The 24922-nt window shown below is 45.3% G+C and overlaps 1 protein-coding gene across 1 annotated transcript; it reads left to right on the top strand.

Moving 5' to 3' along the window:
- Positions 1-8058: 8058 nt before the first annotated feature.
- RNASEH1 (ribonuclease H1) lies at positions 8059-23612 on the top strand. The gene is made up of 8 exons (XM_090032653.1): positions 8059-8231; positions 8322-8443; positions 9179-9394; positions 14843-14942; positions 15479-15533; positions 16976-17060; positions 20320-20444; positions 22854-23612. The coding sequence occupies exons 1-8, from the start codon at positions 8119-8121 to the stop codon at positions 22953-22955; spliced, it is 918 nt and encodes a 305-aa protein (XP_089888779.1). The 5' UTR covers positions 8059-8118; the 3' UTR covers positions 22956-23612.
- The last annotated feature ends 1310 nt before the right edge of the window (positions 23613-24922 follow it).

The raw sequence follows: 24922 nt of genomic DNA, 5'->3' as shown, positions 1-24922 counted from the left end.
TTCCTGCTGACACATCCTCTCTACATCCAGCTGTGTCTCCAAAGCAACTGTCATGGCCTTCTCCTTCTGCATCTCCATTGCAGAGGCACAGCTGGTCTCTCTAGCTCTCTCCAAGGTTTGTGGCTGGGTGACCAAAGCTGCCAGCTCTGCCTCTTTTCCCTGCTGGAATTATTGGAGCTGCTGGATAGCCAAATCCCTCTTCTATATGTTATACTTTAATTAAGCAGACAAGGTTCTTTGCCTGATAGCTTGCTAAGAAGAATTTTTCCAACTATTTGAGTTGGTCTAATAAAAGTATCAGATTTACCTAAAGAACCTTGTCTACCTGTGTCCTTAACACGGCTTATCATGGCTATAACCTACACCCCTTACACTTTAATTAAACTACTTATATTCTCAGATATACTCTTGCTTTGGTCTACACATTGATAGATAGGATGTTTGAAAGCGGGCCCAAAGGCCCACAAGGTGGGCTGAGCTCGCTGCCTGTGTGCTGGTAAACCACCATATAGATTGGAAATGGAAAAATACTGCTGAGAGGCCACAAACAGGATAATCATGAGCTCTCTGTATGCAGTATGACCACTGGAATGTGAGCTGATAAACAGGGATGGTACAAACTGAACCTACCTTGAACTCACTAGCATAAGTAACAGTACTGAAAAGAAAAGTTCCATGCTTGATGATGCTTATGCATAAGCACTGCTCAAAACCTCTTATTGTGTAGCTAGGCATGCAGACTAGAAGTTTCTATCTAACCATGGGAGTTGAGTCAATTAGGTGTAGAATCTGCGACGTGAAACTGTCTATATAAACTTGCTTTCTTGTCATCCAAGGCGGGGGCTGGTTCTTGGAGGAAACGAGCTGCTCTTTGTTGTTGTGTGCATGCTTCAATAAAGAGCTTTGAGATAAGACCTTGCTGGTGCTGCCTGTCTCTTGCGGTCAGAAAACGGACCTGGGAAGTCTAAGTTAGAGTCCCCGACAACATCATGCATACATTTCATTCACATTTCAGACACACTGATGTAGAGAGATTGTTGTGATCACTTACTGGCACCTCGTATTATACTGTGCATCTCCAGTCCCACTGGGATGATCCTGCTATATCTCTGCTAAGCATAAAACGAGAGGAAGGTCCAACCTCTGCTCGAAGGAGCTGATGAGGTGAGTCAAGAACTGGCCAACAGGATAACACAAATGCCACCTCTGGTGGACTAAAACTTGCCTCACAAAACTATTTGCTTCAGTAAGTTGCAATTGGATGATAAGACATTATGCCCCATCCTCTTAGCATAAGATAAGATCTTCAGTGAACAACTAACATGCCCATACTACATTCAACCAGGTTTATCTCAAACTGGTTTCAGCCATTTTCAGACTGGTTTATGTGCACTGAACTTCTGTTCTGTTACGGGTTTAAACCAGTTTCTGATCACTTAGTTTATGTGAAATGTCCGTCCCTAGCCAGTGTGCTTGCAAAGCTGGCATTTCACCTCTAGCTCCCATGGCAGGCACACTGCCTCCTCAGCTGCCTCATCAGAAAACAGCTGTGACCTAAGTAGCTTGCACTTAAGAACTGCTAGAGATTTGGGGGCTGCACAACTCTCCACTCCAGGGCAGACAACTGTGCCCACTGCCTTAACAGGGCTTCTGTCTCAATGCTGGAGTCCCTCTTGACCAGGACAGTTTCCTTTAAATGGCGCCAATCCCTTTTACTGCTGCCAGGTTCTTCAAATTTCTGCAGGGCCCCTTTTATTGTCTGCAGACCCCTCAAGTTGCTACAGTCCATCTCCAATTGCTACACTTCACTTTAAAATGCTGCAGCTCTCTTTCACCTACTGCAGTACTTTACGTTTCCTCAGGGCCCTTTAACTTGCAGCATGGTCCTTGAATGGCCCACATTTTCTACCATATGTAGTGGGTTTGGGGATAATTACCTCAGGTATGAAGAGTCCTTTATTTCCTTGGGCATACTGGCCTATCTGGAACCACTAAATATCTAAACATTAACACAGGGCATAGACAGAAGTGACAATATTCACCAGATTTGGCCCCTGAAAGTGCTCTATAGCCGTGATCAAACAGAAACGCATGGCTGCTTTAAAAGGCCCCAATCCTACAAAAATCTGAACCTCATGTAATGAGGGTTGCTGATCTGCATCCACAGCCAGGTCCACACCTTCCACCTGTATGCCCCTCAGAGGCTCCTGTACGGTGCCAGTAGCAATGTGGCATGAAGCCATTTAGGACATGCCTTCTTCTACCACCTTCAAAGTTTCCAGTCTGCCCTGCAGCTTGTCTACCTGCGAGGGCTCCCCAGACGGACCTGGAAGAGCTGTAGGATTTCTACTAGGACCTCCCCTGGGCCTGGAGGCTGGTCTGTGCCTACAGGTCCCCAGACAAGGTCGCTCAGGACACCAACCTCCTCACCAACCTGCCGCTGAAAAACCTGCAACTGGTGGTGCCAATGATGGAGGAGCCCTGGGTGCAAGAGGATGGTCCTAGCCAACATCATCCATACCACACACCTCCTGGACTATGCCAACCAAGTGTGGGCAGATCCTACTATGCTGGCCTGGCGCATAGAGCTATCCATTCTGTGTATGCCCTGCCACCTACTCTAGGAGGGTAAGGCTGCCCTGCTGGACACTGCCCTCACCTACATTGACCAGACCCTGGTGAGGGCAGTCCCTGCCTCCCAGTATTCCCTAGCCCTTTGGACCTCATTGTGGGGTCCCTGCCTTGGCAGGCCCCACAGCACTCCTAACCTACCATCTCAGCAGGCTGAGGGATACCAAGCCAGTCTGCTTTCAAACCACCCACTGCCACCAGCTCTACACACTCATACAGTCCACCATCTTGTCCTCACGTCCCACTCTGACAAATGATGAGACACCCTAGGTGAGGATGGGGGTGAGGGTCCACAGTGGACAAGTCTGTACTCTACCTTGATCCCATGAGCCACCGAGGACCTCAGCTGGCTGCTCCTGCATGGAACCATCACAAATTTAAAATGACGCTGTCATGGGTCACGGAAGGTGAAAACTCTGGTATCTGAATCCCACAATTTTGTCACAATTCTGATGGACCATCAGAATTAAATGGCTTCTATTATATTTCTCTGTAAGTCCTCTGGAAGAATATGTTATATAGAATCATAGAAGTAGGGTCGGAAGGGCCCTTGTAGATCTTCAAGTCCGACCCCCTGCCTGGGCAGGAGAAAAAACTGGGCTGAAGTGATCCCAGCTAGGTAGGCATTAAGCCTCCTCTTAAAGACCCCCAGGGTAGGAGCCAGCACCACTTCCCTTGGAAATTGGTTCCAGATCCTAGCCGCCCTAACTGTGAAGTAGTTCTTATGGATGTCTAATCTAAACCCCAACAACTTGTGGCCCTTATTCCTTGTTATGCCAGGGGGCACTAGAGGAAACAAGGTCTCTCCCAAACACTTTTGGTCCCCCCTAGTGAGTTTATAGATGGTCACCAGGTCCATCCCCTCTATAGAACTATATTCTCTATAGTTCTATAGAGAATAGATATAGTTATATAATTGTATGCTCGATAAATATATAGAATAGTTCTAAATTGAGCTTATTCAGAAAATCTCTGAATAGTAAACATGGGACAATCGTGGGCATTGTGTAACTCAACAGTGTTGTCTAACCCAGAAGTGTCAGATGTCACACAAGTAAAATCCAGCTGTCACACTACATTAGTGTTTCCACTGCTTCTACCACTGCAGCACTACAACAACACTGGGGCTTTTTTTAATCAGCTTGTTGCATATGCAGCACTAATTATATGATGATTTGATCATGTGCAGCCTCTTTGTTATTGGAAGAGCAGAGCAAAGTTGAATGTGGGTGGCAAAGTCATTTTCCTCTGTTTGAATCCACAATCAGGATGCTGGGCATGACAACAGAAGAGTTACTGATCAGTCCTTGCATGTAAATTGAATTTATGGACCTGTCTGTCCAGCCCAAGAACTAATGAGATGAATTTAACAGAAAGTCTTTTGTTTCCCCTCCATGTACTTCTGGTTGCTCTTTTATTGTCTTTTGGCCAAAGGACAGTATAAGTAAAATGAATGTTTAAACTGATAATGAATGTGAAAGTCTTCTGCTGTAGCAGACCCTTAATTAAAGAAAAAAGCTAACCAAGGGCAGTTATGTACAATAAGCCTCAAACACAAACAGTGAAAAACCCTGAGAATCTCAGTAAAAAACTTGAGAAGACTAATTAAGGTAAATAATCTTGGTCAAAGAAAACCAAAAGCAGGCATTCTTTGAATAAGAATAATGTGGTGTTTCACAACTACTTTAGAAGAAGTTAGAAAAATACAGTATTTATTATATGGTCATAGGTCTCTCTTTCCATCAGAGTGTATCAAAGGTAAAAGTACCTTAATCTAAGTCAGAGCTATAATTTGATTATCAGGCATAATGAGGATATGTTGAAATGAAGAACTACTCTCTCAGTGTGGTTATGATTAATGTCAAAAAGATCCAGGTTTTACTGTTCCCAGACTGCCAAACTGTGGTCAGAAGCACTTGCATTCACTTGCACAGAACAGGGCACTCCATAACAGGAAGCAACCTGTGGTTATCTCGTGGGTGGAGAGCATAGCTGGGTCTACTGGTTCAGCCACTAAATTAATCAGTTTTGCCTATCAGCCAAGCTAACTACCTGTCTATGGCACTGTGCTATAACATCTACAAAAATGAAACTCAAAGTGATATAAATTGCTTTTGGTTCTGGCAGTCTATAGAGCATCTGGGATGGGCTCCAGACTTTACTTCCCCATTGTTTAGTGTGTGTGTGGGGAGGGGGGTGGGAGGAGGGAATATCCTTTAGGGGAGAAGCTTAAGTCCTTGTTTGCTTTCACTAGGATTTCTTTTCAAATCCATCCAGTTATTATTCAATGTATTGGTTTTAATTTATCTAAACAATTTGATCCTGGTTATTTTAGAGGTGCTTATTCATACTGATTACTGATATCAGCTGAAGTACACCAGCTATAGATCTCAGGTTAAACAAGAGAAGGTTATTGGCAGAACCATTTTTGGTAAATGTAAAATTATAGATTTTTGTACCTCTTTTGTCTACCAGAGAGAGAGATCCTGAATACACTGACCACTGCATCATCTTACAAAAACATGTCTTTTTCTATGGCTTTTTTCTGCACCCATAAAATAAACTACAAGGTGCCAAAAGAAGACAGTGCTTAGTATCATTCACGATATGATGTCTGTCTTCTGGGCTTTGTTGAGTGTATATTTTGTAGGTCTGTATAGGATAGTCTGGATAGGGATGCTTCCTCTCACATGCAGTTGGCATTTGAACTCCAATACAGCCAATTTTTGCAATTTCGTTGTGAGTTCCTTGATAGTTGATGCTTCTCTCAGTATTTGCTGCTCCTGGAACGATGTTATTGCATGGGTTTCACAGCTTTCATTTAAAACAAAAATTTCTAGACTCATGACTATGGAGAAAAAAAATTAAATATGAACCTTAACATCTCCATTATCTGTAAGCAAATGAAAGGAACCCCAAATCCTTATTTTGAAGATCCAATGACTTATGAAGCCAATCTCATGATTTAGGGGAGGCATAATGAGTGAGTTTTGAATGTATATAACTGGCAGTGCTAATGTGATCCCCACTCAGGTTCAGACCAATTGCCATATTTTGGAGTCAGGAACTAATTTTACCCCTGAGTCAGATTGGTACGGACTGTGGGGCTTTTTGCCTTCCTGTGTAGCAAGGGACATGGCCCTTTATCTGGGATATCTTCATGGATATTAACCTTTTACAGAAGGATGTTGGTTGTCACAGTCCCCCTACTTGACCTGTGACAGGTGAGGGTGCTATTTCTTGTGTTGATGGTAGTGATATATATGACGTTTGAGAGCAGGCCCAAAAGCCAACAAAGAAAAATACTGCTGAGAGGTCATAAACAGGATAATCATGAACTCTCTGTATGCAGGATGACATTTGGAATGTGAGTTGATAAATAGGGATGGTACAAACTGAACCTACCTTGAACTCACTAGCTTAAGTAACAGTGCTAAAAAGAAAGTTGCATGTTTGATGATAAGGAAGATGCTTATGCATAAGAACTGCTCAAAGCCTATTATTGTGTAGCTGTAGAAATTAACAAGACCATAGATAAATCTACAAAGCAGACTCAGTGCTTCAAAGACACAGCTGAAACAATCAGGGATGCAATCCTCCTCCCTGATTTAACATACCAAAACCAGTATGTAGCCAAAAGACAGTCTGAACTAATTAGAAGTTTTCTCACACTAACCGGATATCTTGCTTTCTCTTACAGTGGGAAATTCCCACCTACTGTATCATGTCATGTGCACTAAAAGTTTTTAACTAACCATAGAGGTTGAGTCAATTAAGTGTAGAATTTGTGATGCAAAACTGTCTATATAAACTTGCTTACTTCTTATCAAGGGGGGCTGGTTCTTAGAGGAGACGGGCTGCTCTTTGTTGTTGTATGCATGCTTCAGTAAAGAGCTTTGAGATAAGACCTTGCTGGTGTTGCCTGTCTCTTGCTGTCAGACAACGGACCTGGGAAGTTGGGGTTCGAGTCCCTGACAGTAGTTTTACTAAGAGTTTGGATTATGGTTTTGTATGGGATAGTTTGGGTAGGGATGATGCTGCCTCAGGCAGGGGTTGGCCTAGATCAGAGGTGGGCAAAATGCAGACCGGGGGCCAGATGCAGCCTGCCAGGCCATTCTATCCGACTCGTGGGGTCCCTAAAAAATTTAGAAAATTAATATTTTTCTGCCCCTGGCTGCCTATCATGTGGCCCTCAATGGCTTCCCAAAACTCAGTAAGCGGCCCTCCACCCAAAATAATTGCCTATCCCTGGCCTAGATGGATTCTGGCAGCCCCTTCCAGCCCCAGGATTCTGACTGTTGCTGTGTTAATACCCAGTGGGCGCATCTACATGAGATGCTTCATGTGCAGTACTCCAATAACACTGAGGAGCAGCAAGTCACAGCACGGACTGTGCTAATAAGCTACTGAGCAGTATTATTAAGCTGCTGCACAGTAGCATCTCCATAAAAAGGCATTCACCAGCACTACTGCGCAGTAACTCTAGTTACTGTAGTTACTTAGTACTTCATTAAGCAAGTACTAAATTAAATATGCAGTAACTACTGCACATTAATGAATGTGTAGACACAGCCACTGATGTGGAGGGGCCAGCTGGTTGGCCCTGCCAGACTCAGGTCTGTCCCACTTGTTTGGTCTTTTCAAGGTTTTCTTCACCAGTACTGCAGCCAGAAGCTCTCTCAGACTTAGTAAATGAGGGTTAGATCTTGGAGAACAAGGTAAGAGGTGGTGAAAGGCACCACTAGACAGTACACTCCCTCCCAGAGAAACCCCAGCGCTGGGCCCCTTGCAGGGCTACCAACTCTCATGATTTTTGGTGTTGTTCTTAAAGTCTGTGCTTTGGGAATGTGAAAAACTTAACTCTTTTATCTCTCTCTGTCTCAAAGAAAGAGAGCAAGTGAGTGAGAGAAATATCTCTATCTAGATAGGTAAGAAAGATCTAAGTTCTTCACATTCCCAAAGCACAGACTTTTAAGAACACCAACACAAAATCATGAAAGCTGGCAACACCGCCCTTGAGATCTACTTGAACCACACCAGGTGCCCCCGCGGGAGAGGAGGATGCCGTCTGCACTGGGGGCCTCCCTCTACACCTCCCGTATTTAAAACAAAATAAAGAAGAGAGAGAACCACTTCACCACCATTTTAAAAACCAATTTTAGAAAGGAAACCGCTTTTTTATTCAGTTTGGCCCCACTCAGGCCCTGTAGCAAGAGAACCCGTGGGAGGTGTCTTCCCCTCAGCCACGTGATTCTCAACTCGGACCATAAGCAGAAGCTTGAAGTAGCACTGCGCACGCGTCTCAAGGCGCGGCCCAGATGGTGGCACGGAACCAGGAAGAGGTTAATACGAGAGGCTTACGAGCGGGGGGTTTGTCCTACGCCTGCGCCGAGGGAGGCGCGCCTGCGCAGTGTGCGAGGCCGGACGCGCGGGGGTGGGGGACCGGCGGCGGGACGGATACAGGGGGGGCGGGACAGTGCCTTCCCTATGCTGCGGCGGCTGCTCGCGGCGGTCATCCGGCCTTGTCTCGTCCCCAGAGGCAGCGGCGGGATGTTCTACGCGGTGCGCACGGGCCGGCGCGCGGGCGTCTATGCCACGTGGTGAGCCAGGCCCTAGGGCGCCGCCCCTGTCCCTTCCCCCTCCCTCCCCCCCCCCCCCCCGGTCCTGGCCCTGACGGCACTGTGTTGCAGGGGGGAGTGCCGCGAGCAGGTGGACAAGTACCCGGCTGCCCGCTTCAAGAAATTCGCCAGGGAGGAAGACGCCTGGGCCTTCGTGGGCAGCGCGGCACAGCCGTTCTCTGCCCCCTCGCCAGGTACCGACTGGGGCAGGTGGTGGGAGATAGCACGGGGGGGGGGGGTGCCCAGGCAGCTTGCTGGCCTGGGCCCCACTGCGTTGCAGAGCATTACTGAGAAGCCCCAGCCCCAAGTCGGAGTCCTGCTGGGCTGTGCCACAGGCCACTGGTGGTTCCTGTGCGGTTCTGGGTTGGGAGCAAAATGAAGAAACCGCTGGCTGTGAAGTGCTGGAGAAGCCACACGGGACCCATGCCTTTGCACTGTCCCCACTCTTGGGTTTTGTCTTGTAGATGCCTTGGCAATGCCTCTGGACTTCACAGCACTGGCATTGAGTGGCATCTCGCAACCCCCTGGGATCAGGGTGGCCCGCAGTTGCTCTAGGTTGTAGCCTGAGGCAAGTGTGTCCCAGGTCAAGCAGTTAAGAAACTAGTGAGAACACAGAAATTTAAATAAGCCAGAGACAAAGTTGTAACAGGAAAAACTTTGTATTTAACAAAACCTAAAGAATATTACATCTGTACAGCACGTGAAAAGGGATTATAGGAATTTTGACTTGTGGGATTCTTTACTTTCATAACTATTAATAATGCCTTATTCGTTTTGCTTCTCTCTCTGAAAGAGCTGGAGATTCAAAGGAGGCAGTCAAATGTTAACATGTTACTACTGTCATAATGATTTACCTAATAAAATGACAAAACATAGCACTGTAAATGGATGTTTGTGTTTGTAGAAATATAAAGCTATTTCTTCCTAAGGTGCAAGTGAGTCTTCACATGTGGCATGGGAAAATGATAGTCCTGCAAATTACCTAGAAAGATTAAGTCACAGTTGCAGCACATGCAAAAGACCACATGAGCCATCTTCTGAGGAAGAGCAGAAAGCAAAGCGTGTGAAGTGCAATGAAGCATACTTGGCCTCTTCTGAAAGAAAAGATGCATCTTCTGAAAGCAAAAATGCATTTTCATATATGGGTAAGCCTCTACTGGGGCCATAATTCCTTGGTGTGCTTGGTTGTCTCTTGGAGTAAGGAGCGTGTTTTCATGTGCTGTGCGTTTTAACTTTGCTAGATACTAAGCAATCTATCATGGTATTCTAAAGCTCTCAGTAAGAGCCCAAATGTGGCCTAATAGGAGACTTGCGTATTTGGAAATAAGTTACGCTCTGATAAGGTGATAAAAGGAAGTTTGCGACTATGGACCATATCCCAATGAATATATAGTAGAGAGAAAAATGTTGATTAAAAATGGCTTGGTGACGCATCTTTTCTCTGAATCGCTGTTGAAAATGGCCTAGTGGTTTGTGCATCTCCCACTAAATAGTTAGTCTTCAGTACTGTTTCAGAAGCTGAGACTTGAGTTAATGTCAGTGTCATACTAATGTGACCCCTACAAGGCTGCGTTGTTATGAATTGCGGCTGTTGCAGTTCTGAAAACCGCAACCTCTTTTTCTGTTGCCAGATGTCCAGCCCTATGGGGCAAATCCCTTGTGCTGTATCTTTGACATCCCAGCTCTATGCTGCTGAAAAGTTGGGAATATGAACTGATCTGCTGTTCAGTTCACAGTAATTTAATTTACTGGGAGCTAGTAAGCTAAAAGGTGTAGAAACAAAGTGTCTGTGCAAATGCCCAGTTTAGAGAAGTATTGGATATTAGAATCCTATCTCAAAGATTAAAGCAGAGGAAAGGGGAAAAAAAGAAACTAGCAGCAACAATTTCAGGCTGTTAGAGGTAGGAGAAATCTGCATGACTTGAAACTCTGCTCGTCAAACTAATGCATTTAGAATTTGTTTTGTGGAAGTGACTACCAGAATTAGTATCTGGAGGCACTTGGGCAAGGTTTTCTTTGAGAAGCTTTGGAATCTGAAAGATTTTCTTCCTTGACCCAGACTCAGGGCCATGCTAGGTTTCCAAGCATACTGCAAAGCTTTCAATTTGTTTTAAAGGGGGAGCTGGATTATAGAATCATAGGAAGTTATGGTAGGAAGGGGCCTCAGGAGGTCATCAAATCCAATCGCTTACTCAAAGCAGGACAATCCCTAAGTAGATACCATCTGAATTGAAAACACTTCAGGGTGTGGTTTTTTTTGAAGGGAAATCCTCAACTCTGTTCTTTAAAAGTGCATTTAAAACACATAATGCTAGCCAGAGTTTTGTGGTTTGATTTAGGTGTACAGTTGTTTCCTACAGGCATGGGTCAGAACCTTGATGTTAGTTTTTTGTTTGTTGTTTTTAACTAGAATTGCAGTGAATATAGTATAAACACTTTAAATTCTCAGAGAAGCTGAATGTCTTACAAGAAGACTCTTGTATAAAAAATAACTTGGGAGGCTCTGTGGCAATGCATGGGGGTGCATGTGTACCCCTTGAGAGCTAGTGCTCCCCTTGACAGCTAGCATCCCCCACTTGAGTCATGGGCAGAGGAGCAGGTGGGAGTGCTTATGCTCCCCCTGAGAGCGCCAGCTGAGGAGTGGGGATGCCAGGAGAAGTGCTCCGGTGCTGCTGGGCCAGTGCGATTGGGGGGGGACCCCCTGGTCATTGACCGGCTGCTGGGGGGCAAGTGTCCCCCCTCCCGCCCCTTTACTCAAGAGGCATCAGTTGCCCATGGGGAGGCTAGATGGTAATTGAGGCTGTTAGGAAAAGCTGAGGCTAAAATGTTGATGTTTCGCATCATAGATTTCATAGACATTAGGGCTGGAAGGGACCTCGGGAGATCGAGTCCAGCCCCCTGCCCAAAAGGCAGGAAGTCAGCTGGGGTCATAGGATCCCAGCAAGCTAAGCATCCAATTTACTCTTGAAGGTGTTCAATATAGGTGCTTGAACCACCTCCGCTGGCAGACTGTTCCAGACCTTGGGGGCTCGGACAGTAAAGAAATTCTTCCTTCTGTCCAGCCTGAAACGGTCTTGCAGGAGTTTGTGACCGTTCGACCTCGTCATCCCTTGGGGCGCTCTGGTGAACAAACGTTCCCCCAGATCCTGGTGGTCACCCCTGATAAACTTATAGGTGGCCATCAGATCACCCCTGAGCCTGTGCTTTTCCAGGCTAAAGAGTCCCATGGCTCTCAGCCTGTCATCGTACGATCTGTTTTCCTGACCTCTGATCATGCGCGTGGCTCTCCTCTGGACTCTCTCAAGTTTCTCCACATCCTTTTTGAATTGTGGAGCCCAAAACTGGACGCAGTACTCCAGCTGCGGCCTCACCAAGGCTAAGTACAAGGGGAGAATGACGTCCCGGGATTTGCTTGAGAAGCATCTATGGATGCAATCCAGCATTTTGGTCGCTTTACTAGCTGCAGCATCGCACTGCAGACTCATGTTCATCTTGTGGTCAATAATGACCCCCAAGTCTCTTTCTTCTGTAGTGCTAACCAACGTAGCACTGCTGAGCCTATAAGGAAGCTGCAGGTTTTTCCTCCCAAGGTGGAGAACCTTGCATTTTTCGGTGTTAAACACCATGAGGTTCTCGTCTGCCCATTTGCTGAGCTTGTCCAGGTCAGCCTGGATCACCCGCCTATCTTCTGGCGTGGATGCTTTGCCCCAGAGTTTGGTGTCATCGGTGAACTTGGCCAGTCCACTCCTGACTCCAATTTCCATATCATTAATGAAGATGTTGAACAGGATGGGTCCCAGGACAGAGCCTTGAGGGACCTCACTGGTCACAGGGCACCACGATGAGTGACTGCCATCAATTACAACCCTCTGGGTCCGACCACGGAGCCAGTTTCCCAGCCAGCGGATCGTGGTGGAGCCAAGGCCACAACTGGCCAGTCTGGCCAAGAGGTGATCGTGGGATACCAGATCAAAGGCTTTTTTGAAGTCAAGATACATGACATCAATCTCTTCTCCCTTGTCCAGGTGATAGGTCACCTGGTCATAAAAGGAAATGAGATTGGTCAAACAAGACCTACTCGCAACAAACCCGTGCTCACTATCCCTTAGAATGTTAGCCTGGGCCAGTCCCTCAAGGATGGCCTCCTTAATAAACTTTTCTAAGATCTTCCCCAGGATAGAAGTCAGGCTAATGGGCCTATAGTTAGCCAGATCCACTCTCCTTCCTTTCTTGAAGATAGGCACCACATTGGCCTTCTTCCAGTCCTCGGGCACTACACCAGAGCGCCAGGAGTTTTCAAAGATCCGTGCCAGGGGCTGGGCTATGACGCTCGCCAGCTCCTTGAGTACCCTGGGGTGCAGATTGTCAGGGCCGGCTGACTTGAAGATATCTAGCTTCCCAAGGTGTTCCTTCACGAGGTCAGCATTTATGGAGGGTAGGGGATCCCCATCACCCGGATCTCCCTGTCCCATAGCAGGCATGGGCGTCCCATGGGACTGATGAAAGACTGACGCAAAGTACCTATTTAACAGGTTGGCTTTTTCCTGGGCGTCAGTTGTCAGTTGCCCCATTTGGTTTAGCTGGGGTCCAACATTGCCCTTGCTTTTCCTCCGGCTCCCCACATATCTGAAAAAGGACTTTTTGTTGTCCTTGAAGCTAGTTGGAGTTCAGTTGCAGCCTTGGCTTTCCTGGTTTGCTCCCTGCAGGACCGGACCAGCACAGAGTAATCCTCCTTGGAGGTGAATCCCGTCCTCCATCCTTTGTAGGCTTTCCTTTTAAGCCACAGGAGGTCCGCTAGGTCCCTGGAGAGCCAGGGGGGCTGCTGTGCCTTCTTACTGCCTTTCTTCCGTGTTGGAATAGATTTAGCTTGTGCATTGAGGATCGCTTCCTTGAGGAGCAACCACTCTTCTTGAACTCCCATCACCCTGGGGTCATGGTCCCTGAGGGCCTGACCGACTAGCCTCTTGAGCTTGTCAAAGTCGGCTTTTCTGAAGTCAAGGACTTCTGTGTTGCTGACTGACTTGCCAGCTTTACGGCGGATGGTGAAGGTGATCAGCTCGTGGTCGCTGTCACCCAGGTTCCCATCGATCACTAGGTCGCCGATTAGGTCGTCCCCCGTAGCCAGTACCAGGTCGAGCAGCGCTTTGCCTCTCGTTGGCCCATAGACTTCTTGAGTCAGGTAGAGGTCATCCATGCACGAGAGAAAGCTTTGCGACTGCTCGGATTTTGCTGAGTGATCTTCCCAGGAGATGTCTGGGTAACTGAAGTCACCCATGACAACCCAAGGTCCTGGAGCAAGCGGCCTCAGTCAGTTCCCGGGCGAACTCCTAGTCAAGCTCAGGACTTTGAGTGGGAGGTCTGTAGTAGACTCCCACCGTTGTGTCCCCTGTGCCGTATTCCCCACGAATTTTTACCCAGAGGGTCTCTAGCTGTCCATGCTGGTCGCCAACATCAGCTTGCAGAGACATGTAGCTTTCCTTCACATAGAAAGCTACACCCCCGCCCCTTTTGTCAACACGATCCCTCCTGTACAGGGTATAGCCCTCTATCCCCGTGGTCCAGTCATGGGTGGAGTCCCACCAGGTCTCCGTTATCCCAATGATGTCATAATTCTTTGCACTGAGCAGGAGGACGAGCTCCTCCTGCTTGTTACCCAGGCTCCTGGCATTAGTGTACAGGCAGGCAAGTGTGCCCTTGGGGGCTGTTGCCTTGCCCAGAGATTGTGCCAGGGCTGGGGCAGGGGTGGGCTCCCTTAAGTGCCTTGGTCTGCTGGCTTTGCAAGGGTTGCTCAGCGGGCCAGCAGTGGCAGTAGTCCCCCCCCATCCCCCAGCAGGCTTAGTTTAAAGTGTGGTGGAGCAGGTCAGCCAGCCTGGCTGAGAAGAGCCTCCTCCCCAGGGGAGAGAGGTGGAGGCCATCTCTTCCCAGCAGCTCGCTGCCTTTCTCGCCAAAGAGTGGGCTGTGGTCATGGAAGCCGAAGCCTTCCCGATGACACCAGCTCCGCAGTCTTTGGATCACTGCGTGGATCCTCCTCTCCCTCCTCAGCCCATAGCCCGAGACTGGGAGGATTGACGAAAATACCACCTGAGCTCCCAGACCCCTAAGCCCCGCTCCCAAATCCCTGTAGCGCCTCATGATCTGGTTGGGGGTGCTCCGAGCTGTGCTGGTGCCCATGTGAATAAGGAGCATGGGGTAGTGGTCTGTGGGCCGGAGGAGTTGCGGGATCCTCTCCGCAATGTCTCGGATGCGGGTCCCCGGGAAGCAGCAGACTTCCCGGGCTAAGGGGTCAGGGCGGCAGATTGCCCCCTCAGTGCCCCGCAGGATGGAGTCTCCTACAACAAACACCTTTCGCTTTGACTTGGGGAGAGCAGGGGCAATGAATAAGCATGCATGTATTTGTACAGGTTAGAGCGGTATTTGAGAAGTTTGTGGGGGCAGGGGGCAATGTAACTTTTCAAATTAAAAAAAAAAAACTACCATAGAAATTGCCAATTTTTTGTTTTGTGTTTTATTTGGGGGGGGGAGGTGGGAGGAGTTGTTTTTTGTTTTTTTTTTACTATTTCAACACTCAGTCTTGACAGTACTCTTTCTTGCAGGTGACTTTGCAGTTGTTTATACAGATGGCTGCTGCTCAGGTAATGGACATAAAAAGGCATGTGCAGGAATAGGTGTCTACTGGGGGCCAAATCATCCTTTGTAAGTGTTCTGAGTTGTGACTTTTAAATGTCTATAAACCAGTAATTTCTTAATGCTGGTCTTGTGCATGATTTCTAATATATTCAAGCAAACAAATGCTCAGTCTAACTATCTCACCAAAATCAAATAAGTAGCAAGCCAAAAGGAGACAAATCAGATGTATAACTGAAAGATTAAATGTGTTTTGAGGAGAGTAGAAATAATGAAATAAGCTAGGAATGTGGACAGAATATAACAACCTGGACAAAAACGCAAGGACATGTATTAAGGGAAATTGCATTTAGGCTTTTGTACAAGAGTACAGGGGAGCAAAAGTGTATTAAAGCTGCTGTTGCTTTCACTGTAGGCCATGCTTCCCTATTGGCAACAGGGCCAAGCTGCCCAAATATCAAATTGTAGCTCTTGAGCTCCCATGAAAGGAAAGATTTTAAGTAGATTTCAACTAAAGTTATTTTTGTGTCGCTTCTGTCAAAGGCAGTATTTATACACTCATTTCAATATTACATGTATTAATCTGTCTCATTGCTTTCAAACAGAAATGCTAGTGAAAGGCTTTCTGGACGGCAGACTAACCAAAGAGCTGAAATATATGTAAGTTGTAGACTTTCTAAAACTCGTATGGTTATGGAAAATTAACTGAAGGTTCTGGCGCTGCATGACTTTACTAACTGTTTTAAAGCCCACAGTGTAGAAATAGAGCCTTGTTTTTGTCTCTGAGATCTTCTACCCCAGGGGTGACTGAGATATGGCCTCCAGGCCTGCAGAGCAGTGTCATCTGGCCTATGGTGTTCCCTGCTGGTCTGAAAATTTGGTGATGGGAGAGCTATGACTGGATTAATAGCTACAGCTCCTGGAGCCACAGTAATTAAGTCTGGTGCCAAATTTCTGGACCCATTGGGGAGAACTGTGGGCCAAATTACATGATTCAATATGTCATATTGGGCCTGTGCTACTTTACCCATTCTGGAAGGTCAAGTGAACTGGGCATCACTCCTCTAGCGTATGGTGAGTTCCATGCTGATTAAAAATTCAAGAAAAAAGCTGCCATTGCTGTTGATAGTGTCTGCATAGGAGTGGGCAGTAAAAGCTTCTGTAATCTGCAGCTTGCCTAAGTAGCCCACTGTTTGAGACTTACTGAACTTAGTTTTGTTTAGTGTGTTTCAAGAACAAAAATCAGAAGTAGAAGGGAATTCAGAGAAACGATAGCAGCATTTCTATGTAGTAGAACCTTGGTGCTCTTTGGAGCTTGTGGGAGACAATAACAGATGTAATGGAAGTAATACAGAATGTTTAGTTAATGAAGGTAATGCAAATACTTCTATTCAAGAACAAATAAACTTTTCTTTATAATGGAAGGCAATACTTAAAACTGAAGTGACACAGGCTTCTCAGCATGTTCCCTAAAAAAAAATAGGGCATGTTTACTTTCACACTTCAGAAGCTCAGCCAGTTTTTACTTGGGTGGGCTTAAGTAGTAACTTTCCCCAGTAGTGTAACAGACTATGAGGGTTCCACACTGGGAAGGAAGGTGGCTTGTTTGCTACCTCAAGTTTATTGCTATATTTGCAATAAATAGTATGTTTGGAGGCTGGGGTTAAAAGAAGAAAGCCTTGTTCACTTGCATGCTGGTTGGGAGGAAGAACAGGCTTCCACTGCGCAGTGGTTTGATTGGTACCTACCAGAACCTCTCTTTGGGGATGGCCAGATAGTAGAGGATCATTTGGTGGTCTTTTTTGGGTACCAGCGGCTTTCCTGTTGCTAAGTTACATTTCATTTGGCAATTTGCACTTTTTTTGTTTCGCGTGATATGGGAATCAATTGTGTTACAAACCTAGGAGCAACACAGTCACACCTGGCTGTTCCGTGATTGCCTGCTATGATGTTTCTTTCACAGTCCTCTTATTATTTTTGGTTGGTTAATACCAGGGAAGATAAGTGGTTTTCAACACTGTCACTGTAGTTGTCCTGTTTCTATGTACTTAGAGTTCACATTGTTATTCTGAATTATGATTCAATTGAAACATTTCCTTAAGGCAGCCTGCAAAGCAATTGAGCAAGCAAAGAGTCAAAACATCAAGAAACTGGTTATCTACACTGACAGCAAATTCACTATTAATGGTAAGTTAATAACTTTTTTGGCTCAGCTGTTTATGAAATGCATAAGAGCGCACATAGCTTCACTTGGTTAACCCTGAATAACTGGTTCTGGAGGAAGAGGGTACAGAACAGAAAATGGGTAACTCATTTCAATTTCCAGTTACTGTATGGGGAAGTGACTTTGAGCATGCACTGGAAAGCTGGCCCTATGCGCTATATGTATCAAACTCTGGATTAGGTACTGTACATAGTTGGGAGATGTGATGAAATGGTGAAAAAATACTTAAAATATCAGCACTGAGGATCTCTAGAGGAAGCTTTTGAGAAGCATAGGATGCAAAAGATAGCAGCACTGAAATATTTCAAGGCTTTTTGATTTTTCTCTAAAGGGGAAAGGCAGATTCTTCTCCTTGATCTAATTGGTTGGCATACTGAATTTTTGGGCCCTATAAATAATACATGATGTGATTAGTAAGATCTCTGTGAATAAACTACTGTCTGCCATTCTTTCAGTATATAGTCATGTCTTGAATTTCTAAAGTAAACAGCAAGCAGTTAAACTTTTAGATCTCTTATGCATCTTAGTTATGGGAGGAAATGGATATGAAACTTGCATTCATTCCTTGTAGATGGCAGAATTCTTGATCTAAGACTGATAAGTATCACTTTTCATACATTCCTTCCTTTTCCTTTCTCAGCTTTTTCTTGTTGTAAAATGTGAATGCAGAGTGTGCTATTAGATTGCATTGATATATTTTAAATTATTTCAGGGTGAATAAAGTTGGCATGCTTAACGATTTGGGAGTAGTGCCAAGACAGGCTTTCTCCTTAGTCATATGAGGAAATAGTGCCATCTGTTTTATCTGTTTTCTTTTCCAAAGTTGGGAGGTTGCTGCATAGTGGAATAACTTGAGATTTTTTTTTTTTTTTTTGAAGCTGCAGAGGAAGTTAAACTTAACTTGGACCGTTTCTTCTTTTTTCTCCTGAACTGCGATCCAGCAGACTGAAGGATGCATGAACAGGAAATAATCTAAGCCTGTTGTTGTCTTCTGTAAAGGTGTATCATATCACTTGAAGACACTAAGTCTGTTTGCAGACATTGTAGAGGGGGTGGTGGAGAGAAGAAACAAATATGACTTTTTACTTTAAACTTTTCCTGTGCTGAGCCCAGCACATGCCCAGAAGAAGCAGTGCATTATTTGTACCTGGCTTTCCCAGTTTCTTCAGAAATCAGGTGCTTTATTAGGGCTCTTTTTGGTGCTTTTAGCTCAAGCTAATTCAATCAGCTACTAGATAAAAGTGCCAAAAATCCCTGCTGAAGCACCCAGCCTGTACAGACACTGTGGAGCAAAGTTAAAGTAATGTGCTGCTGTTTCCGGTTTTTTGTTTTGTTCCCCATCGCCTGTCAGTGCGCAAGAGCTTGTCACTTTTTTGTTCAGATGTCTCACGCTCTGGTCACTCACTCCATGTGGGAAGCATCATAAGAACAGGAGTACTAGATGTCAGACCAATGGTCCGTCTAACGCAGTAACCTGTTGATGATGATGACAAGCCATAGATTCTTCAGAAGGAGAGTGTATGAGTGAGGATGGATCACTTGAGATGCATCCAATTCTATCCTCAGTGGTATTGATCATCATTGGTTTAAGATAGTCAGCAGACTTATTCCCGGCATCATAGTATCCCAAAAGTGTAGGAATATCTAATGAAGAGCTTGGTGGACCATAAAATGAAGAACAGCAGAGAATCTGGAGAGACTGCACAAAGTGGTTATAGGGCATAGCAAAGAAGAGAGTGACTACTCTCCCTTCAGTATCCCCTCCAGTGATCATCTCTGAAGTGGTGGCTGAGGAGCTGGTACTGGTTATAGAACCAAAAACCATCTTTGCAGCTTCTACAGGGCTTGAATGCTTTCTGAAGAAGGAAGTAGGTAGTTGGTTCCCTGTTCTAAGCCACCTCACTACTTCCTGGCAAACAGAATCTAGATTGCAAGACTGCTGCCAAGAAGTAGAATTGCTTGTGGCAGAATTTGAAAGTTAATTTGGCAGTATGGTGTTTTTGTTTTGTTTTGTTTCCCCCCCCCCCCCAAAAGCAAATGTGCCCAATTTGAAGGTAGCATGGCAGAAGAAGCTGTGTTTGGTGACAAAAGTACTGGTTATGTAGTAGATGTGGCAGTAGTTGTTATGAAAGCAAACATTGTGACTTCACTAGTTAGTACTTTTATGTTCCTGTTAGTTTATTTAGCAGTTAATGTTTTCACATATGGACTGCCTAGATAAATTGCAGTGGCCCCACACACCTTGAAAAAATTGTTCTTTTGAATAGGTCCTCTGAATTCATAGAAAGTGTAATGAAGAGAGTCTTCTAATAATATCTAAGGCTTATAGTGTTGGTCCAGCTTCCTGGAGTATGTTCTGAGTAACTTGTTTACAGTGCCAGGAATAAATTTGTCCTATTTTGCTAACGTGAACTGATCTGGCCAGTGGAATCTCTTTAAATGTAGAAGGTCTTTTGACCAAGGGTGGGATACCTTTTTATCTGTCTCACTTTAAAACTGTGTTACTCTCTCTGCAACATCTATGTTTTTGTAACCCTTCTAGTTACCCTGGATGTATATGCTCCTATTATATGGCATTCTCTGTGTTTAATGTGAACAAACAACCCTCTGTGCCAGCCCTTTTTCTCTTCCTTGAATAAAAGTTAGTAAAGATGAAGTCGGAGCTACACAGTATACATTTGCAAACAGATCCCTTCATTTCAGCTTACTACATTTTCACTTGGTAAACTAGCACTCAAGTACATTGCAACTCACCCATTGAAACTGGAGAAAAGTGGGCATCAATACTAGTCAAGAGGAACTTTTCCATATATCCTGGTGTAGGAATACTTGACAGAGTAATACAATTCTGGAAAAAGAACTCCAAAAGACTGGAGAATTCGATCCTATTTCAGATTACTATCAAGCGCTTTGCGTGAAGCTTTTGCACAATACAAATCTGCAGGAATCTGGAGCTTGATCCTTTGGCAAAAAAAATTTTGGAAGTAGGGTCAGTCTGGAGGAGATGGCAGAAAGGCCAGTGGATTTAGTATAAATGCTAAGCATGGTACAGAGTACTGATTCTAGTAGCCATTGGCACAGATTTTTATTTTTCTGTGTAGTAATGCACATTACCTTGGTTCATGCTGGATGGTTTTAAAAATATTTAGCTAGGTTATCGCTTAAAATAATGGCGCTATAGTTTCAATCCTATCATGAGATGTAATTTTTTTTTTTCCATAGGTGTGACAAGTTGGGTTGACAACTGGAAAAATAATGGCTGGAGAACAAGTACAGGGAAATGTGTAATAAACAAAGAGGACTTTGAAAGACTTGACAAGCTTACAGAAGACATGGACATAAAGTGGGTGAGTAACTGCAAATTAGTTCTGTGTATTCTGTCACCATTAAAGTGTTTTCTCACTGCTCCAATTTGTGAAAATAATTAGTAAAAGCTAATCGCTACATCCACAGTGCCTGTTCCTTCTAAAATAATAAGTGATTATTTTGTTACTAAGTTTAAAAAATATTGTAATCTGTCAAATGCTAAAACACATACTTATAGACCACCAGGTTTTGGCTTTTTTTTGTTTGTTTTTTGGTTTGTTTGTTTGTTTGTTTTTTAAATTATCGTTTCTATAAAGGTACAAACTAGTAAATCTTGGTGGCATTTCCAGGAAAAGGAGGACAAAGATTCAGTTTAAGCTAAAATACTGAAGTGATTTCATAGGGGATGGTCATAAGGCTGGAATCCAAAATGTTATGATAAGAATAATCATCACTTATTACTGAGTATGAACTTGGACTCTAAAAAATTCTGGTACTTAAGTCAGTATATATTAACAGGTCAGGGTAATTAGACTGCGACAGTTTTGCTGATACAGGGGAAAAACCTGAAATATCCTAACTTGGTAGGATTTAAACGTATGAAACCTAGAATTAGACAGTTTGGCTGAAGTTTTCCAAGAAAGCTGAAAACATGAATATCCTTGTCTTTTAAACAATGTAAGTGATTATTTTAAAGAACTGTCTTCTCTCTTGAGGTGAGAGAGAACTTCTTGTTGAGGGGCTTTATTGATATTCCCATTTAAATTGATGTCCTGTTGCCTCTAATTTTATTAGTGGTGCTAGATCTAATCCTACAAAAAAAATCTCATCTCATTTTTCTCCATAGGTGAGATTTTAATTGTTCTAAATTTGCCAATAACAAAAATGTCTCCTTCAGAGAGAGAATCTAGAATTAAAGCTCTGTACCATTGCTTTTATGGTTATTAAATTCTTGAATCCAGGCAAATACATCATTTAATTAACAGAAAAGGTTCAGTGGGTATAGAGGGAGACTTTCATGGAAGAGGTTCCCTTTGGAAAAACTTGCATTCTGGTTTCTCTATTTTAAATAGAAAAGTTTGAGGCTTTCTTAAAATTTGAATGAATTAAGCTTTCTTTGAAGCCACAGCATGCAGTTGGAATAGGCAACTAAATACAAAATCCAGTCAGTGACAAGCCAGTGATTTCTAAAATGTGCACAGTAGAAGTACTAAAAAATATTAAATAATATTTTGAATTCAGCAACAAACATTAAATTAAATAGTAAATCTGTTGCCTCCATGAGACAATCTGCCAGGATGCATCCAACTCACAAATCTCCAAAGGCCACAGTACATCCATTCGGAGGCAGTGCATCTAGACGAGTCATGAACCAGTTGATCTGATGCTGAGCACAGGGTGGGGTGGGCTGGGGCCTAGGTGGTGTTGGGCTCTTCCTGGCAGGGGTGTTGAGCCGTGCTGCGCTTGGGATGGGAGGTGGCACTGGGAATAAGAGACTATGGAGGGCAACTGCAGCACCCAAGTTTTTGCTGTAGCGCCCCCCCCCCACTCCTCCCAGTGCTGTACGGCGCTGCGTACCCCAAGCACAATGCATCCCCACCCCAACCAGGAAGAGCCTTGTGCAGCAGCGCCGCCCTCCCCCCCCCCGCCACAAAGGGTATGGGGGCCATGTGCCCAGGATCTCTGTGGGGGGAGGTGGGGCTGCTGCTGTGGGCTGGGTCTGGGAGGCTACGCCAGGCTTTTCCTGGGGGGGTGGGGGGCTGGGGGGAGTGGATGACAAGCAGAAGCATGGGCCTCCACTTGTCCCACCATCTGGCTTGGTTAGGGCCCCGCTCCCTCCTTCACCACCGGGGCTCAGTCTGCCTCCCCTTCCCCCACAGACCTGCCTGCTGGGGGCACATCTCCAAATTTTTTTTTTTTTTTTTCCCCCTCCCTCTACCTCAGTCTGCCTGCCTCCCCACAGACTGACCTGGGGTTGGGGGCAGGGTTGTGGTGGCACATGGTAGATCTTGGGTTGCTTTTTTAATTTAAAAAAAAGTGATCTCCTACCCAAAAGGTTACCACTGATCTAGACTCCCCAGGGTGGGACTACTGACTTGATAAAGACGCCCTTCTATACTGTCTGGAGGCCATGTACTAGAAAATCAGATGGGTGAAATGGTTCACATTTAAAGGAACCAGGTCAACTAAGAAGTATCCTGCACTAGTTTGCAAATGGGACAGTTAAATTCTGGGCTCATAAAACACTTAGGTAAGAGCTAACCCTGAAAATGCTGCTGCATTTGGCAAACTTAAATTGGTGATCTTGAGTAAAATGCTTGTATATAAAAAGTTTGTAAATCCTGTGCTGTTCCAGGAACACTGGTTTCTTATCAAACCAGCTGTGTGGTTTTTGCTTGCTTGGCTTTTGTTGGGGGTTCACTAATGTTCTCATGCTTTTATCTCAACAGATGCATATTCCTGGTCATGCTGGCTTTACAGGGAATGAAGCAGCTGATAGACTGGCAAAAGAAGGTGCTAGAAAACAAAACTCTGAACCAGCTAGTGACTAAATTTGATTCTGCTAATGAAAGACTGTGGTCCTAAAATGACTGATTACTATTTCAGTATAACAGCAGCACCTGCTGGAATTGTTTCAATGTTGAAATTTATTTAGACTATATAGGACTGTAATTCTACCTGTGTGTGTGTGTGTGTGTGTGTGTGTGTGTGTATATATATACACACACACTATCCCACTGAAAAAGAATCAGTATTGTAATGGGCTGAAGTGACACAGTCCTTTTTACTTGTAGATATTGTTTCACAGTTTAAGTTTCAGATATTGTGGAAATAAGATGACCAGTGCTGAGTTTGCATCCCCTTTTTGCCACAGTGCTGCTTTTGAAGTCACCTGTTCCGTAAGAGCTGAGTTTATACTTAAGGTTTTACTACATATTGGAGTTGTTATTGTTTCATAAATATTGCAGTAGTTCTGGTCATGTTTATTTTTTCTCCTTCACCAAGAGAACAGAAATAAATTGAAACCTAACCATTTTTATACATGTGCATTAAATACTTCTGCATGAAACAGTGCAGAAAATAATGCTATTGCAGGCCTTAGTCTAGGATTCAGACAGTTTGAATAGTCTAAGAAATGGCCTGTATCTTGCATAAGATGTGTACCTTTTTGAAGGTGGAATGAAGAAATAAAATTGTGCCTGACAGGATATGAATTTGTTGTCCTACTTGCAATTGCACATGCTTGCAAGGTTAACGGAACAGCCACCCTCTTGCACATCCCTGCTATAGCGGTCACTGGCAGTTGAGTAGAAGAGAGCAATGAGCCAGCTCCCCCACTAATCTCCTAATTGCTGGCCCTGGCTCTTTGCTTAAGGTGGGTACCTCAATTTGCAGCACCTGATTTTTCAGAAAAAGGTGCACGTGCTCTGGGTTAATGTCTCCTACTGTTCTTTGTCTTCAGTTCTGTTGGTTACTTAGCACATTTGTGTTTTAGTGTTGGCTTTCAAGAGCACTAGCATAGGCAGCTGTGGTGTTGCTTCAGGAAAGCTAAGCTGCAGGGAAACACTAAACAGGCCCCTTCTCTAGCAACTTAAAACAAAGGAACTTGGAATGTATTGCCTTTTTGGAGCCATCCTTTAAGTCAGTGGTCTCCAACCTTTTTAAGGGTAAAGATAATTTTTTTGGAAGTGAAAAGAGTACCCCAGGATTAGCCCTACCTCATGCACCTCTGGACTGTGGAGTGTTCTAGACCCAGATGGGTCCCGACCCTACTTCTCTGCCGAGTCGCACCCACCCAGCAGTCGGACGAATGTGGTGCCTGGCTCTGGCTCATCTGGGTTTGGGACTGTCTGTGGTTCAGAGATGTGTGGGGTGGGGGATTCCCACCACTGGTCGCAGCCCAGCAAAGGCCGCAGGGGCCTGTGCCCCACCCCCCAGCCTGTGCTCTGGGGACCCATGCCCCCCACACACTTGTACTCCAGGCTGCCCACTGTGCCCAGAGCATAGGTGGGGGGAGGGGGGGGGACGCAGGCCCCTAGGGCCTCCTGGGCTGTGCTTAGTGGCGGGAGATGCAATGGCACGCACACCGCCGCCGCCCCCGGCGAAACGGAGACTTCCCAACCTAGCTGGGGCGTGGCTGGATGCTACGTTCCTCTGGCTGCTGGCTGGGCATGGCTCAACACAGCGGTGGCACAGAAGTGTGGTCCAGATCTGGAAAGATCTGGTCATCAAGGGAGGGGGATCTCACTGCTGGGCACAGCCCATTGGGGGCCCATGCCCCCCCCCACCTGTGCTCGGGACAAGGCAGTTGCTGCTGTGGACTGCCTGCTGCTCACTGAGCACAGGTGGGGGGCACAGATAGGGGGCATGGCTGTGCCCAGCAGCAGGAGCACCCCCACCTGACCCTGGACAACCAGATCTTCCCAGACCCGGCTGGGCTGGGGCCACCCCTATGTGAGCCTCCACTGCTGAGCTGAGCCACGCCCACACGGCCAACTTGCAGTGGGACTCAAGGCAC

This window comes from Crocodylus siamensis, chromosome 1 (genome assembly GCF_052110815.1).
Source record: "Crocodylus siamensis isolate JL-2025a chromosome 1, ASM5211081v1, whole genome shotgun sequence".
Classification (NCBI taxonomy): Eukaryota; Metazoa; Chordata; order Crocodylia; family Crocodylidae; genus Crocodylus; species Crocodylus siamensis.
This window is presented reverse-complemented; position numbering and strand designations above follow the sequence as displayed.

Excerpts from the sequence above, each read along its gene's own strand:
- RNASEH1 (XM_090032653.1), top strand. The coding sequence starts at position 8,119 with ATGCTGCGGCGGCTGCTCGCGGCGGTCATCCGGCCTTGTCTCGTCCCC. Across the intron at positions 9,395-14,842 it reads AAATGCATTTTCATATATGG|GTGACTTTGCAGTTGTTTAT; the intron begins GTAAGCCTCTAC and ends TCTTTCTTGCAG. Across the intron at positions 17,061-20,319 it reads CAGCAAATTCACTATTAATG|GTGTGACAAGTTGGGTTGAC; the intron begins GTAAGTTAATAA and ends TTTTTTCCATAG.